Here is a 16134-nt window from a genome sequence, read left to right on the forward strand (position 1 = left end):
TTGGGGACCCACTGGGCTGGGGCAGAGATGGGAGATGGGCTTGAGTCCCCCCGGGGCTTTGTGCAGGTCCCTGAGCAACCCCCCGGAGGTTTTCCCTTTGGGGGGGTTGGTGGCTGTGAAAGGCGAGTGTCTGGCCCCGAAGCTGCTTCCAGAACAGTCCATGGGGCTGCCACTGCCCGGGGCTGGGATGAGCTGAACCAGCCCAGCAGAGCCAAGGGAGGGGCTCACTGAGCACTGTGGCAGCCCCTTGCTGAGGGGATGGGATGTGGCTGCAGGGCTTCAGTGCCCTGCACTGGGACCTGGGACGGGTCCATGAAGGTCCAGGGCTCGGGATTAACTGAATGGATTAACCCAGGAGATGGGGAGGGCAATACTGGGTCCATCTGTGGGGCTGCAGCAGGAGACACAGGCAAGAAAGGAGGGCTGGGAATGCTGGAAACTCTGGATCACGCTCTGACCTGTCTGTGGCCTGATGGGTTCCTTGCAGAGCTGCAAGGTCACCTTGGCCCCTCTGGCCCTGGAAACCGCATCGCATGGAGCCGGGGCAGCTGCAGACCCCCCAGCATGTCACTACCAGGGTAGGCTCTGGTGACAACACCCTGTGGGTGACCCTGTGTGCAGCCATCCTGGGGCAGGGGATGGGGCAGAGGTGACCCCACAGCCCATCACCTGCTGTGGGACCCTCGGGGGGTGCTGTATGGGAGAAGGGGCAGGTGTGGGGTCTGCCCATGCTGGGTGACACCTGCTGGGGAGACAGCGGGGGTCCAGCTCCTCTGTGGGGTGAAGGGGGCTGTGGATGCCGCACGGCAGCAGCAGTGTGCCCCCCCTCTGTGAAACCTCCTTTGCTGCAGCCCCCAGCCCCGTGCAGCCTCCTGGCTCAGCTGCTGGGACAATGCCAGCAAAGGGGCTTTGCTGCTGCCCTCGCCCCCCAGCCCAGCCCTGGCTGTGCTGCCCATCCAGGCACATCCCAGCCGTGGGCACGTGTGAGCCCCACGCTTTGTCCTGGTGTCACCGAGGGGCCCCTGGGCGCTTCTCGGGGACCCCAAAAGGGCGGGGAGGAGCCCAACACCCAACCCTTGAGTGCCCCGCGGCCCCAGGGTGCTGCCAGGGTGCTGCCCTGCTGCAGCTGCACCCAGGAGCGGCCCCAGCCCCTGCCCATGCCCGGAGCCCGGGGTCGGGAAGGGGCTCCCGCGGTGCCCCCGGCCCTGGCACGGGGAGCTCCCCGGGCTGCAGCCGGGCAAAGCCAGACGTTCGCCGGCGCTTTGAGGCGTTTTATCGCGCATGGAAAGAGCCGAGCTCAGCAGCTCCGGCGGCGGCTGCCGGGCTGTCGGGGGGATCAAGTCTCTGGCCCCGAAACGCCTGAAGCGGGGCTGGCGGGGCTTTGTTGGCCAGGCCCGCCCCGGCTCTTGGCACGCGTTCGGCTGATGCTTGCAAACTCCAAATCTCCTCGCCACCAACCCGACAAAGCGGGTGACTCGAATGTGACAGGTAATGAAATAACTCGGGCTCGGTGCTCGGGCAGACAAAGGCTGCGGCGGATCAGCTGACCCTGGTTTTCATTGGGGTTTAATCCAGCATTCTCGCTTTGAATCAGGCTTTAACTATTTTGTAAATAGTTTTGGCACCTCTCTGCTGCAGCTCGGTATAAATTCCGCCTCCCGGCCCCAGCCCGTCACTGGCTCAAGCGGGTACTGGTATAACTGGTAAGACTTTGCTATTTATTGTCCTCTCTTTTGCCGTAGCCTCCTCCCGACCCCCGGGGCCGGGGTCTCTTCCCGGGGCCAGTGGCGGCTGAGCCGGGGACAGTCCCGTCCCCGCAGCCCAAAGCCACCCGGCCACGGCTCCGTTTCTTTGTGTCAGGAATGAGTTTTCACCTGTTTCGGAGCTGCTCAGATACTGAGGCTCCTTCCAGGGAGTGGCAGTGCCAGGCCGGGCCGGGAGGGCTCGGCACAGGCTCCTGGGGCTGGGGCTGGCGGGGGGAGCCCCAGTGCTTCCCTCCATCACCCCTCCAAGCACCCACGTGGGACCGGGACGCTCAGCTGTTACCTGCTGGACAGGGACAGCAGGAAACCCTCGACCACAGGGCCTGGGCTCCACTGGGAATGCTTTAGGAATTCCCTGGGCTCACAGTTCCCTGTGCTGGAGACCCTGGGCAGGTCCCAAGGGCCATTGACTATGCTCTGAGCCTGGGGAGGTTTTTGGTGCCCAGCAGAGTTTGTTCCTGGCACCCCCAGGCTGAGCCCATCCTGCTGCAAGCCCTGGTCCCGACACTCCCATCCCTGGGCAAACTGCAGGGTATGGATGGGGGCATGGACACAGGGCACGGGGCTCTGAGCAGGGTCCCAGCGTGTCCTCAGGGGCAGATTTTAACCTGCTGAGTTTCCCTCCCAAGGCAGCAGACAGCCCAGCTGATGATGGCTTCCGAGCACCAAATGCCAGTCTCCAAGCAGCAGCAAGCCAGCTCCAAGGTCAGTGGGAGACTGCCTGGCCCTGCAGGGGGGTGAGGGCACCCTCAGCCTCCCTGGGTGCCCAAATCATACCCGGAGGCACTGCTGGGAGCAGCTGAGCTCCCCTTGCCAGCCCCCCCGGCACTCCCAGCTGGTGCCAAGCACAGCCAGCAGCGCTGCTGAGCCGTTTGCAGCAGGGCCAGGGGATGGGGAATGGGAATTTTTTGGCATCTCGCAGCCTCGGTGCAGGTGGAGCTGTTGGGAACAGATCAAGTGCTGATCTCCCACCACCGCTGCACACAGAGCAGATCTGTCCCCACCGCCGCTGACCCCTGAGATCTGTGCTGAGCTGGCGGCCCCGGGGCTGTCCCCGAGCTGTCCCCGGGTGTCTGGGTCCCCGTGTCCCTCTGGTGGCTGCGGAGGGACAACCCGAGTCCCTCAGCTGTTTGCTGCCCGCTGTGAGCGTGGGCATCCCTCTGCCAGGAGCACCGGGGCACTGGGACAGAGCTGGCAGGGCCTCGTGGGCACCCGTGAGTGAGACCTGCATCCTCAGAGGGGTGGCAGCGGTGGCTTCCACTTGCAGGCTCCTTAAAAGCCTCTGGAGTGCAGTTTTGGGAGAGGGAGAGGTCTGGATTGCTGCAGATGTGCTGTCCCCGTGGCCAGGGACAGCGTGTGCCCCCTGTAGTGGTGTCAGGGGTGGGGTGACACCCGCGCTGAGGTCCTGCTCTCCTCCAGATCGCCATCTTCGAGCAGGAGAACTTCCAGGGCCGCTGCCATGAGCTCAGCGGGGCCTGCCCCAACCTGAAGGAAGCCGGCGTGGACAAAGTGGGCTCCATCCTGGTGCACTCCGGACCGTACGTGAGGGATCTGGGGGCCTGCGGGGGGTGGGAGGGAGGGGGCTGGGGAGGAGGGGTCTCCCCGCTGCCACACCCGCACGGCACCGCGGATTTCGTGCGGCCAACGCTGCTGAGCTGCTCGCCCGCCCCAGTGAGTGCCCGGTGCCAGGGCTTGCCAGCAGGTGAGCAGGGGGACACAGTGGGTGAGCAGGGAGTGACATTGTCACCTGGACAGGCTGATAACCCCGCTCAGCGGCGGGAGAGTGGAGGGGTGTGGGCATGGGCAGAGATCACAGCGTTACCCCCAGTTTGGTTTCCCTCCCTTTGGGTGCAGGGACAGGTGAGACTGGGAGCCTCTTGGTGCCCTGCTGGCCCTGTGTGTGCTCTCCAAGCCACGGGCTCCGGGCAAGGGAGAGTCCCCCAAAAGCCCCTGGAGTGTTCCCAGCCTGCACCCAGCAGTGCTGCTCCCAGAACGACGGGGCAGCTGGTAGGAGCACAACCCCCGCTGGGACATTTGGGTGATCCTGTCAGTCCCCAGGGACCAAGGATGGGTGGCCACCACGTCGGAGCATCCCCAGCGGGAAGCCCTGCGGTGCCACTGCTGGCCGGGGGCTCCACAGCCCCGCCTGGCACCTCCCTGGCACCTCTCCCTTCCTGGCATGGAGCAGGGGACACGGCTGGGGCTCAGCCCGGGCGCTCGCCGGGGGCGGTGCCAGGGGCCGATCCCCGCGCCGCTGCCCCCTCTGAAGCGCGTCCCCTGCTCTCTTCCAGCTGGGTGGGCTACGAGCAGGCAAGCTGCAAAGGGGAGCAGTTTGTGTTTGAGAAGGGGGAGTACCCCCGCTGGGACTCCTGGACCAACAGCCGGAGAAGCGACAGCATCACTTCCCTGAGACCCATCAAAGTGGTGAGAGCACCCAGACAGCCACTACCCACCCGCCAGACCAAGGTCTGCAGCCAGAAGTCTTCCCCAGCCTTCCCCCGCCCTCCCCAGCCCCGCGGGCGGAGGGGCAGCCCCTCCTGCGCACCCTCGCCCCAGCCCTCGGGGCCCGGGGAGCCGTGGGGGGGTCGGAGGGGGCGCGGGGACGGGGGCAGTGGCAGGTGACCCCAGAGCGGAGGACGTCTGCTGGTAAGTCTGGCAGTGCCCGCGCAGGCAGCGGCTCTCTGAGCTGGATGGAGGGACGCGGAGCACCCCCGGCATCGGTGGGAGCGGCGGCGCACGGTGCCGGCCCTGGCCTCGGTTTCCCCATAGCCCTGGGCTCTGCCCCCCCCTGCCCAGCCCCGCGGGGCCGGCAGCCGCTGACCCCCGTCTCTGCTCTCCCGGCTGCAGGACAGCCAGGAGCACAAGATCGTGCTGTACGAAAACCCCAGCTTCACCGGCAAGAAGATCGAAATCATAGACGACGATGTGCCCAGCTTCCACGCACACGGCTACCAGGAGAAGGTCTCATCCGTGCGGGTGCAGAGCGGCACGTGAGTAGCGGGGGAGGCGCGGGTGGGTCCCGGGCGGTGCCGGAGCATCCCCACGGGGCTGGGCTCCGCCGGGCGATGGTTGGGATGCGTGTGTTGTATAACCCCCCCACCCCGCTTGCCTTGCCAGGTGGGTGGGATACCAGTACCCTGGCTACCGGGGCTACCAGTACCTGTTTGAAAAGGGGGACTACAAGGACAGCTCAGACTTCGGCGCTCAGCACCCCCAGATCCAGTCGGTCAGGCGCATCCGGGACATGCAGTGGCACCAGCGCGGTGCCTACCACCCCACCAACTAAAGCCCCCGGCCCGTGCCGGGGCGCGGGGAGCGGAGCAAGCGTTCCCCCGGCCGCCGCTGTGCCCCCGCGGCCTCGCCTCCCGCCTCCCCCCGTGTGATGCCCGCGCTGCCGAAGCGACTCAATAAAGCTTGGAGTTTCAAAGTCCCAGCTCTGCCCTTTCATTCGCGGCGTGCGGAGGGACCCCGCTGCCGGGATGCCCGCCCTGCCCTCCGTGCTCCTGGGTGGGGAGGGGGCTCATCGCCGCGCCCCCGATGCTCTCAGTGCCACCCAGCGCCGGTGCCACCGGGGCTGCCGGGTCACCCAAGTGTCCGGGGTGAGGGAGGTGACCTGGGGGCTCTGGGGCTCAGCCCCGTCCTGGGCGCACGGCCAAGGCCGTGGGTCACATCCTGCTGCGGGGACAAAGGTGTCCCCTGAGCACCGGGCCAGATGCCACAGATGCTGGGGGAGCTACGGGAGGAATTGCCCTCTCGGCCGGGGCACCTCCAAGGCGAATAACGGTATTGGTTATTAGGCTCTGAAAGCTTTAATTAGTAACAATGCTTTAATTTAGCAGCCACGGTGCTAGAGGATGCTTTTATGATCGTGTCATAAATCGGGCAAAGGAAGCGGAGGAGCGCAGCTGCCTGGCCGGGGTCTCCGTGTGGTGGCAGAGGCGGTGGCGGTGACAGACGTGGTGGCGGGGGCGGCTGGGCTCGGTCCCCTCCGGCAGCAGGACTTGGCCGTGGCAGCCGCTCAGTGTCACTGCGGCAGTGTGGGCACGGGGGGCACAGGTGAGGGGCACCTGACGGGGCACTCCGGGCACCCCGTGGCTCCTGCCGCTCTCCTGGCCCGTGCAGGGACCTGCCTGGCTGCGGTGTTTCGGTGTGAATCCCGGCCAGCCCGGGAATCTCAGGGAGTCAGGGATGCTCAACATCCTCCTCGTCAGCTCCCGCGCCCAGCGGGCGGAGTGGGGTTTGCCCCCGAATCCTCCGTGTGCCAGAGGCTTTTCCCTGTGCTCCGGAGGAGCCCCCCGGCGGGCACAGCCCAGCCCACGGGCGACCAGCCCGATTCATCACTCGCCACGCGCTGCTGCGAGCTGCCAGCTCCTCGGCGAGGCTTTGGCAGCCACCGCGCTGCTTCCCTGCGGAAAGCTGCGCCTTTCCTTCCCCAGGGAGGATTCAGCATCATCCCAGACCTGAACGTTTTTGTGAAAAAAGGGGCTTTTAGCGGTAGCAGCGGCAGTGCCCGCGGTGCTCTGTGCGTGCCGGGAGAGTCGGTGGGAAACGGCGGCTCCTGGGGAGCAAACTGCTGAAAGCAGCAGCGGGGTGGGGAGCAGAGACCCCAGATCACGGAGTCAGAGATTCCCAGCCGTGGAACCCTGGAACGGTTCGGGTTGGAAGGGACTTTAAAGCTCATCTCGTTCGACTACCCTGCCACGGGCAGGGCCACCTTCCACTAGCCCAGGTTGCCCCAAGCCCTGTCCAACCTGACAGTCGGGGGCCAGGGCAGCTCCCGCGGGGACACCGGAGCCCGGATCTGGGTGGGCTGGGAGGGTTCTGGGGGAAAAACCACCGAAAGCAGAAGTGGAAAATGTGAACGAGCCCCGAGCAGCTCCTGTGGGACCCGTTGGGGGAAATTCCTCATCTGGTGGCTGGGTGCACCCAGGTGGGCGCCCTCGGGTCACCTGGAAGCAGCCTCAGCTCTGCCGAGGAGGGTTTTTCCCTCGCTGGCTCTGGGGAAATGTGCTGAGAGAATAATTTGTTTTTAAAAAAAATTTATTCAAAAGCAGAAGATCGCCTCCGTCCCACGCCCGCTGCCGAGCTGCCATCTGGCTCGCTGCTGCCGCGCTCGTCGCCTCGGCAGCTCGGAGCCCCCCTGGCCACCCCAGCCGTGTCCCTGTCCCCTCCCTCCCGCTGGCCATCGTCCCCCGCTGCCGGCGGGGCTGCGGGAGCGCGGGGCTGCCGGTGCCGGGGAGATGTCAGCGGTCCCACGGCGCTGCTGGGCTGGCTGGGTGGGTGGTTTTGCCGTCGTGCCAACAGCCGGCAGAGCTAAAGCTGTTCTCCAGGCTGGGGAAGGGATTTTTTTTTTCTTTTTTTTTTTTCACCCAGCAAAAAGAACTGGGGGGGATCAGACCCCACCGCTGCCGGCCGTGCTGGTTCCATCCCCCGGTTCCTGCCGTGCCCACGGCGGCTGGAGCGTGTTGGGGTGGGCGGGGGAATCCCCGCGACCCCCGGCAGGTGAACCTCACAGGGGAGGGGCTGCCTGCAGGGGAACAGCAGCAATTTGCCATGGGGTAATTAATGAAAGAGTGAGAACGATGCAAGCCCTGGCTAAATCCGACACTGAGGTGTCTTTTCCTTCCTGTTTTCTTTTCCAACTGGAGCAGCAGCCGCTGGCTGTCCTCGGGAAGTGCCTCCGTGAGGACCGCGGGTGATGCGGGATGGGCTGGTGAGGAGGAGGAGGCAAAAGCGGTGAAGAGATGAAGATGTGCCCGTCGGCTCCCACTGGCTTTGCTTTGCCTTTGCCGGGTGAATCCCACCTCGGGACACCCCAGGTTGTAGAATCATAGGCTAAGAAACAACAGTCTTGAAAAATATGAGTTATTTTTTACTTAGATACAGCGGGCTGAGCTCAGTCGCTCCTGCAGCCTGGGTGCTCTGGGTACGTAATGTGCCCTGCCAGCTGTAAGGGCTTTACTGTGGGTTTCACGGATTTTTACCCTCTGAAAATTATTGTTATATTTGATTCTCCATCTTCAGGAGCCACGTGATTACATGAGATTCTTAGCTTCAATTTTTTTTCTCTTCTTCTTTGCATTAAATGGAGCCTCCAGCCTCATGTTTGTGCCTCCACGCACAGACCCAGCCACAAACACTGGAGGTTTAAGGAAGGAAGGAAAACCAAGCAGGAACCCAGCATGTATTATTAAAGCCTTGTGGTTTTCAGGGCAGATTTGTGATTTATCAATGTTCAGCTTTGGCATGTGGAAAAGTAATCTCTGCTCTGATTAATGCGAGGGCTGATGCAGGAGTGAAATATCCCGGAGAGAGAGAGGAGCTTTGGCTCTGGTTGTCCCCGAGAATGGGCATTCCTGTCCTCAGTGCCAGGCTCCCATTTGCTTTCTGCTCCTTGTTTTTTTCCTAACATCAGTGTGATGAGGCAGAGTGAGGAAGCAACGAAACCTCTACAGCTCCTTACAGCCAGTAAAATCCCCGTCCGCTTGAAAAGCTAATTAAGAAACATCACTTCTTCAGAGGCCAGAATTGGAAGCAGCCTCGTGGAGACATAATGGGATTACCGGGTATCAGGGGATTGCAGCCGGCCAGGACAGCGACGCTGCTGCCCCACCAAGATGAAACCCTCAAGACCAACCCAAAACTCTTCTCTAACCCCGAGAGCCAAGGCGATGTGCTGGGAAGCAGCGGCTGGGAACCGCGGTGGGAGTGAGGAGCTGGGCAGTCGCAGCCGCCCGGCTGCCGTGGGACGGGGCTCCCCCTCCGCGTCCGACACCTTTCCCCAAACAAATGGAAAAAAGCAAATGTTACATCTCCCCCCCGGCCAGCGGCCAGGGCAGCCCCGATTGCTCCGGGTTCACCCGCGGGGACGGCCAGCAGTGACACTGTGACCCCTCCACGGGGACACCGCGGCCGGAGAGCAGCAGCTCCAGGTGGGGCATTGGCACAGCAGCAGCCAGCGCTGTCACGTCCTTCGAGGCTGCAAATCCAGCGGCAGGGAGCTCTGTCCGTGCCAGCGGAGGCCGAGGAACGCTGTCCGAGCTGGAAACCCCTGGGCAGCGCAAGTGGCAATTAGGAAACATCTGCTCCTCCCAGCCCGGGCGGGCTGCGAGCGAGCGCATGGCAACGTAATGGGATTAAAATGTATCACCGGATTACGGCAGCGCTGGCAGATCAGCTGCCGTGGATGTTCTTAGGAAACCGTGGGGGGGAAAAAAAAAAAAAGAAAAGTAAATTTCTCTCTTCGGCATGGACATAACCTTTATGTTTCTTTTTTATTTATACCTTATGCACGGTGCAGAGATGGAGCCAGACCTTCTCTCTGCACGGTTCAGTTCATCTCAAAGGAAACCGGGGCTGAGTTTAAGCAATTTTAGGTGAAATGGCCGTGTGAGCAGCCAGTCCCTGGTGCTGCCACCACAGCCGTGGCCTCAGGCCAGGAGAAGTGGTTTTAGCTGGGAGCCTGGGGTATGACACGGTGGCCTGTCGCCTCTGTCACCTCTGTAGGTGTTGGGAGGTGTGTCACCAGCTGGGTTTGGTCCCTTTGGCAGAGCGTTGGGTGATGGGAGGCTGGTGCAGGAGCGGGGCTGTGTCTGGAGCATCCCTGGGGCTCTTCCCCTCAGGGGAAACACCCAGGCTGCAGAAAAACCCTGAGCGAAGAAGCATCAGGAAAGAAGTTTGAGGCAGGAGCAAGAGAGGGGCCGGCATTCATCGTTCCCCATGGCTCCTGTCAGAAAGGCACAGCCCACTGGCCCCATCCTGCCCACCCCGGGCTCCCCCATCGCCGCCACGCCGGGCACAGCTGGGCCGCTTTTGGGGTCTCCATCCCTTTGTACCCAACGCCGGGGGGCCGTGCCAGGCATGGGCACAGCAGCCCTGCAGACAATGGGGACATTCTTCGGCAAACCAAAGCAATAACGCCGAGAGCCGCCCGCTATTTTGGGAGCTCATATGCTCCAAGGCAAATGTCATTTGTGTGTAAGATCCATTTAGGGAGCCGCGTAATGAAGTCGTGCATCATGAGGAGGGACCAGCTCACTTAGCAACCTTCCCGCGTGTGACGTCTGGTGTTCCTCTGCAGGACGGGATTGCTCCTTCGGCAGCCGCAGAACAAAACGCTGCTCGCGGCTGCCGGGAGAGGCGCTTTGGGCTGCGAGCAGCTCCCACCAACACCCAGCTCCGGAGGTGGGCTTGTGCCCCTGTGCTGTGCGGGGTTTGGGTGCTGCGAGCCCCTGAGCTGCCCCCTGCCCGCCGAGCCTCGGCTCTTTTAGGGGTGGAGGAAGCTGAGGCAGGGTGGGGGGACAGAGCCCTTTGGTTGTGGGGAGAGCTGCCGTCTCATTTCCCATCGGGAGATGCCCCCTGGATGGGCGTGCGGGTGCCCTGATGTGCTGGTTGTACTGGGCATACTGGGTACCCTGGCGTGCTGGATGCGCTGGGGGCTCTGGGCACAGGCTGGCAGCAGGAGGAGGGCAGGGAAGGAGAGGATGGCTGTCTGACGCGGCGGAATGTCTGTCCGGGTTCTCTGCAGGTTTCCGGATGATGAGCAATTACGGGTGAGATTTAGAGCAGATTAAGTCAGAAGGCAAAGTCCATTATCTGCCCAGATGAGCTGCAAAGGCAGTGTGGAACGGGAAGTGGGGCGCTTTAACCCTCATCCCGCTGGACACCGCCGGCTCTCTGAAGGACAGCGGCTCTGCTCCCCTGGACATGGCGACATCAGGACCGCAGCAGGCCCCTTCCCACAGTCATGGGATTTTGGTGCCCGAGCTTGCCCTAATTCCCTTGTGGAACGCATGCCCTGCCTGTAGGAGATCTGCTTCACCCTCCCGTTGGAGGTGCCTCTCCCCAGCCGCAGGGCCAAGCTGAGCTGCAGATGCTGAGGCCACGGGGATGCATTTTAGCAGAAAGATGCTTTTGAGGTCACTGAGGGTTTATTCACTGTGCTCTCTGACGTGTAAATCTCTCTGAGAATAGTCCCTGTTCCCTCGGGGAAGGCTGTCCTGGGGGGGCTGAAGCCACCCGCGTGGATGTGCCCACTGACCCACCCCGGAGAGCCCCTGTGGCCACTCCCCTGGGCAGCGGCCTCACTGGAACCACGTTCCCTCAGCTGTGAAATGAAGGCTGTGAAATTTACTGCTCTGCTTTACAAGGGCACCGAGAGGGAAGATTAATTGTTTGGCCTGTGGGGCTGCAGATAGGATGGGCTATGATCCTCGAATCCTTCTGTTTTGCTGTTTGCAAGGCACTGCGGGAGCGCGGCTCCGCTGGGATCGTGGGCTCCTGTCCCCAGCCTCGCTCCGGATGGCCACGGATTTGGGAGCTGGCTCAAGGGCAGATTCAGCAGCTTGGGGACAGCACGGCCGGTGGCTCTGGTGACCTCAGACCCGACATGCAAAGGGCAGCTCAGTCCCCAGCACCTGCGTGTGGGGCAATGACGCAGCTGGAGGCACCAGCTGCGACACGGACCTTTGGTGTTGGGATTAAACTTGACACTTAGAGCCCGAAAATCTGCTTAGGGGAAAGCTGACACAAACCTCAGCACTGCCAGGATGTGTGCTGTGGAGCAGGGTCAGAACACTCCCTGCACTCCGGCTGATCCGAGGCCAGTGTCCCATTGGGTGTTACCCACAGCTGTGTTCCACACATCCCACAGCCCTTGAGTGAAAAATCCCAGTGTGGGATGATCAAGGCCTGCAGCAGATGTCCCAGCCGTGCCAGCCTGTCTACAGCTCCCAGCCCTTCCCCACAGCAGGGGTGTCCCCAGTGGTTTTGCCTCCTCACTCCCTGGGGATGCAGGTCCAGAGTCCCATCCCAGAGCCCTGGTGCCTTCCCAGTGCAGTGAATTCCCAAACATCCCTGTGCCCTGTCATCAGCACCAGTCTCTTGGCATCCATGCAGGAAGCTGTCCCCCCCATCTTTGCTGGCCCTTCAGCTTGCTGGGGTGCTCCTTCCACTCGTTCTGTGCCAGTCCTGGAGATTTTTTGCTGCAGAATCAGGAATTCTGTGGGAGAGCTGGCACCCAGCACCCTTGTCCATGCTTTTGGGCACAGCACAGCTCCTCTGGGACCTGGGTGCTACTGATACCAAAGTGAGTTGTCCCTGTCATCTCCCACCGAGCTGCAGAAGGCAGTAATGAAGGCTGCTGAGCACGCACTTCTCCCTAAATTACCTCATTTATTCAGGGAATCAGATGCCGCAGTCTTTCATGGCTTCTTGTGAGGCTCGGATCTTGTGGGATGCAAGGCTATTAATAGGACCCAATCTCTCCCCTTCTTCTTCTCCAGGCTAAAGGCAGAAGAATTCAAACAAGGGCCCCTTTGATGTGACAGAAGTACAAATAAACCCCGTGCCATTTCGCTCCCAAGCAGGCAGTGCATTCCCAGGCTTTGCCTGGGAGAGGGCTGGACCAGCAGCTCCTGGGAGCTCGGGGGCCAGCCAGCCAAGGTGGAGGAGCAGCCTGTGGTGCCCATTTCAGCTGTCACTGCCCCTGTCTGTGGTGACATCAGGCACCCAGGGCCAGCGCTGAGACCAGACAGGTGAGATCGGATGCGGATGAATGATCAGCCAGGGCAGCAAATGCCAATTTGTGTGTAAACAGACTTGGAGCACAGAGAGCCAGGGAAGAGAAATAACTAGAAAGCATTTCCCACACAACCAGACTTGTTTCCAAGGAGCAGAGACAGCCTCTCCAGCGCTCTGGTGGGATTTCAGCCCCGCATCCTCTGGCTGCAGACCCCCTCCCACTGTGCCTGGTCCAGCATTGCTGTGGCTGGAGTGGGCTCTGAGCCCTTCCAGCACTGACCTGATCCAGCCCTGTGATCCTGATCCACCCAGCAGAACCTCCTGGGGGAGAAAGGCTCTCGTTTCCAGCACTGCACAATTTACTTTTCATAGATGCTGTGACAGAACCTGAATTACCTTCTACAGTTTCAATATCTGCACAGTTGTTGGTTTTTCTCCTTCTGTCCCTCAGAATTTATAGCCAAATTAGGCAATTATTGATTTTTTTTTCCCTTTATCAAGTTACATTCAAGCCAGCCTGTGGAACAGCAAATGCTCAATGGGTCCCTCTTGACATCTGTTTGTCTCATCAATCTGTGCAGGGAAAATGTTCCTGCAGTGTGTGATCCCACCACAGCGCTGAATGGGGACACTTTGACTCTTTGTGGGGCTTTGAGACATTTGCTGTTCCACTTCTCATTGGGTTTATTTGCTTTAGCTTGAAACAACACACTCTACTGTTTTTAAATCAGGGAGTTCTTGAAGACGGGTCAGTTCTGAGCTGGGCATGGGATGTCACAGGCTGGGGGACACAGGGAAGGGGGGGTCTGTGAGGGTCTGCCCTTGGTTCTCAGGCCCCTCTAACCCCCGTGGGCAGGGCTGGAATGAGCTCCTCCAGCAAGGAGTGAGCGAGGTGCCGTGTCCATGTCATGACTGAGCTGTAAGAACAGCCACAGGTGGAGATTTATGTGTGAAAATGGCCCAAACTTCCCTGCCCGTGAGAGTTCCTGCAGAGCAGCCCAGGTGGGTGCAGGGGGGATGTACCAGGTGATGCTGCTTAAGGAGCAGAACCAGGGCTGGGTTCTGCAGATCCCTGGCTCTCCCTCCTGCAGTGGGTGTTTCATCTCTCCAGTGTCACCCCCGTGCCTCCATGAGTCACCCAGGATGGTTTTGGTGTGGCAGTGCTGGCTCTGTGACCCAGCTTTGTCCTGATGCTGTCCTGCTGCTCCTTTTAAAGCTTGCCCTGGCCAGGTGATGGGGTTGATGCTCCTTTATTTATCTGTGTGCATAAGGGAGGGAGGGAAGCTGTGCCATCAGCGACGTCCCCGCTGCCAAGGGGTCACAGCCTGGGCTCCGGGCTGCAGCTGGCAAGGCACAGCCTGGGGTGGGAGGCAGCAGCAGGACATTGCTGTGTGCCATGTCAGGAGAAGTAAATGTGCAGAGGAAAATGTCAGTAAGGTATTTTTATTACACGGTGAGAGGGGTGGTGTGATGCAATTGCGAACGGGAGGCCCCGGTCTTCTCGTGCCTGTGTTTTCTCATGCAAGGCTTTATAGATGTTGCATGACTTTCAACTCTGCTCTTATCTCTGCCCCCAGAGGACATAATTATTGCTAGTCTGACTATGCCAGTACAAATGTTTGATGGTGAATAATATTTTTGAGAACTGAATTGCCACTTGTTTCCTAATTAAAACCCAACCTCCTCATCGTGCCAGCTATTTGCAAAAGGGAACACGATGATGATAAGCTACATTGAGGCTCTACCTGTCTGAGGTGGCTGAAGTGGCTTTGTTATGAGAATTCAGGAGCAAGCTGGAGGAATCCACAGAGATGCAAAAGAGCCACCCAGCTTCTCCAGGAGGCCAGAGCTGAGGAGCTCCTCCTACCCTGGGATTTGGGGCGCCAAATGCAAGGGCACTGCGAGGGCAGAGGCTGCCTTCTGTGAAACTGCTCTTTCTGGAACAGACAGTGGATAAAAGCAGCAGCAGCCATGGCCATTAATTACTCTATTTGTTTTCCACATTGCCTCTCACCACTTATTAGCGCAGCACTAAGGAGATGGGATGCAACCCCAGCCTGGGTGTGGATGCTGCAGAGGAATGAATGCCTGTGGGATTGGCATGGATGTGCCACTGCAGGGGAGAAGGGGCCAAAGCCACCCCAGGGCCTGGCAAAGTGCAGATTCTGACAGGCAGAGGGGATGGAGTGAGGCTGTTTCTTTGGGATGGTGGGCTAGAGCCGCGGGAGCGCTGAGGCTGCGGGATGGGGAGCGCTGGCATCGTCCTGCTTTTCCCAGGAATGGTTTGTATTTCTTCCTGTCCTGCTGGCCTCCAGGCACTGCAGCACTGCTGCCTGATGAATGCTCACACAACCTCACTAAGCAGGAGTTGCTTCCCCTCCAGGTAGCCCTGTGCTCGGGAGCTCCTTGGGAACATTGAGGTGAGCGTGGGGAAAGGGGTTCTGCCCTCTCCCCTTCAGTCAGGCACCCCAAAGGTAGAGCCAGAACTGCAGCAAAACAGAACCTTGCTGTAAACAAGCCACAGAGAGCCAGATTCCCATGGGGATCCCTCACCAATAAATTATTCTCCACCAATGCTGCCAAAGAGGAGCAAATAATTTGCCCTCTCTCTAGAGAGCAGCAGCCCATGGAGGGAACTGAGCTAAACAACTCCTTAATGCTCTTAAATCTCCACCTATGTGCATTTCTGGCACTGTATCAGAAATATTAGTAAAAATTATATTAAAAATAATATTTAATGATCTTTTATGTGAACATTCCCCTTGAGAGATGTTGCTGGCATCAGCATAGAGCAGAGATCTGATTTGATATGGGATTTGGCACAGCTTGGAGGGCAACAGGACGGATGTGGTTCCGTCCTGGGTAATGTGTTGCAGCATTATCTTGATGGGATGGTGTCAGTGTGGGACGCATTAATAAATCTACAACAGCCTCGTAGCTCTCTGGAATATCATCTGTCATGCTGTGAAGCAGAGCAGGGCAAAATTAAACATTTAAATCTCACACAGATGGTAGGAGGAACTCGCTCCTCGGAAGGAAGGAGCAGCAGAGGGGAGGTTGGCTTCCTGGCTCCGCAGTGGATGCAGAGCCTGCAGCCCAGCCAGGCCTCGAGACACACTTAAATTGATTGAGCTGTATCCATCACCATCCACAGAAATGTCAGGAGATACTTAAATGCATTCAGAGTGTATCGTGTTCTGACCTCTGCTAGCCCTGGCATCGATTGACTCTGGGTTTCCTTTATCTGGGGGAATCCCCAGGGCACTGTTTATAAACATTCACGAACACCAAACCCAACACTGGAGGCATAAAACAACACAAGAACAACACAAACACTCGGGCTGGGATGCAGCACAGGCTAAGGAAAGCTGCAGGCTTGCACCTGGGGAATTGAACTTCCCTGAAAAGGAGGAGGCTGGCACTGCCTGTTCTGCTTGCTTTGGGAAAAAAATCAGGTTTGATTCCACTCTGTTATTAAAAAAAATACCCATCCCAGTGACCTTTAAAATATCTGAATATAACACCGAAAAATGCATGTTTTACACACTGCTAGAGGTGAGCATGAACAGCCTGATGCGGGCTGCCTCCCCTGCCAGGGCTCGGGGTGGCTGTGGGGACATGCCACCACCTCTGACTGCGCTGCAGCCACACTTGGGAAATCAGCAGAGCAGAAAACACCTTTGCTTATCACCCACCAGCACCCTGGCGGCTGCTGCTGCTGCCACACCAGCACCAAGAGCAGAAAGAAGAGAACAAGTTCCTTAACTTGGCCCTCACAGACCTCACTTCCTAGAAACTGTCACCAGGAATGTCTTTGACGTCTACACAACAATAATATCCAGCTAATAAC

General features: G+C 59.7%; 1 protein-coding gene across 2 annotated transcripts; it reads left to right on the forward strand.

Moving 5' to 3' along the window:
- Positions 1 to 2359: 2359 nt before the first annotated feature.
- Positions 2360 to 5174, forward strand: CRYBB2 (crystallin beta B2). Of its 2 annotated transcripts, none has more exons than XM_053959789.1 (5): positions 2360 to 2468; positions 3183 to 3301; positions 4055 to 4229; positions 4611 to 4753; positions 4881 to 5174. In XM_053959789.1, exons 1-5 carry the CDS (start codon positions 2412 to 2414, stop codon positions 5047 to 5049), a joined length of 663 nt encoding a protein of 220 aa, XP_053815764.1. In that variant the 5' UTR covers positions 2360 to 2411; the 3' UTR covers positions 5050 to 5174. The 2 variants fall into 2 exon arrangements, with proteins under 2 accessions (XP_053815764.1, XP_053815765.1); XM_053959790.1 differs by having other exon boundaries at positions 4055 to 4187.
- The last annotated feature ends 10960 nt before the right edge of the window (positions 5175 to 16134 follow it).

The sequence above is a fragment of the Vidua chalybeata genome, chromosome 18 (genome assembly GCF_026979565.1).
Source record: "Vidua chalybeata isolate OUT-0048 chromosome 18, bVidCha1 merged haplotype, whole genome shotgun sequence".
In the NCBI taxonomy this organism is placed as follows: Eukaryota; Metazoa; Chordata; class Aves; order Passeriformes; family Viduidae; genus Vidua; species Vidua chalybeata.

Coding starts and splice junctions, on each gene's coding strand:
- CRYBB2 (XM_053959789.1), top strand. CDS start 2,412: ATGATGGCTTCCGAGCACCAAATGCCAGTCTCCAAGCAGCAGCAAGCC. Junction 2,469..3,182: donor AGCAGCAAGCCAGCTCCAAG/GTCAGTGGGAGA, acceptor GCTCTCCTCCAG/ATCGCCATCTTCGAGCAGGA. Junction 4,754..4,880: donor GTGCGGGTGCAGAGCGGCAC/GTGAGTAGCGGG, acceptor TTGCCTTGCCAG/GTGGGTGGGATACCAGTACC.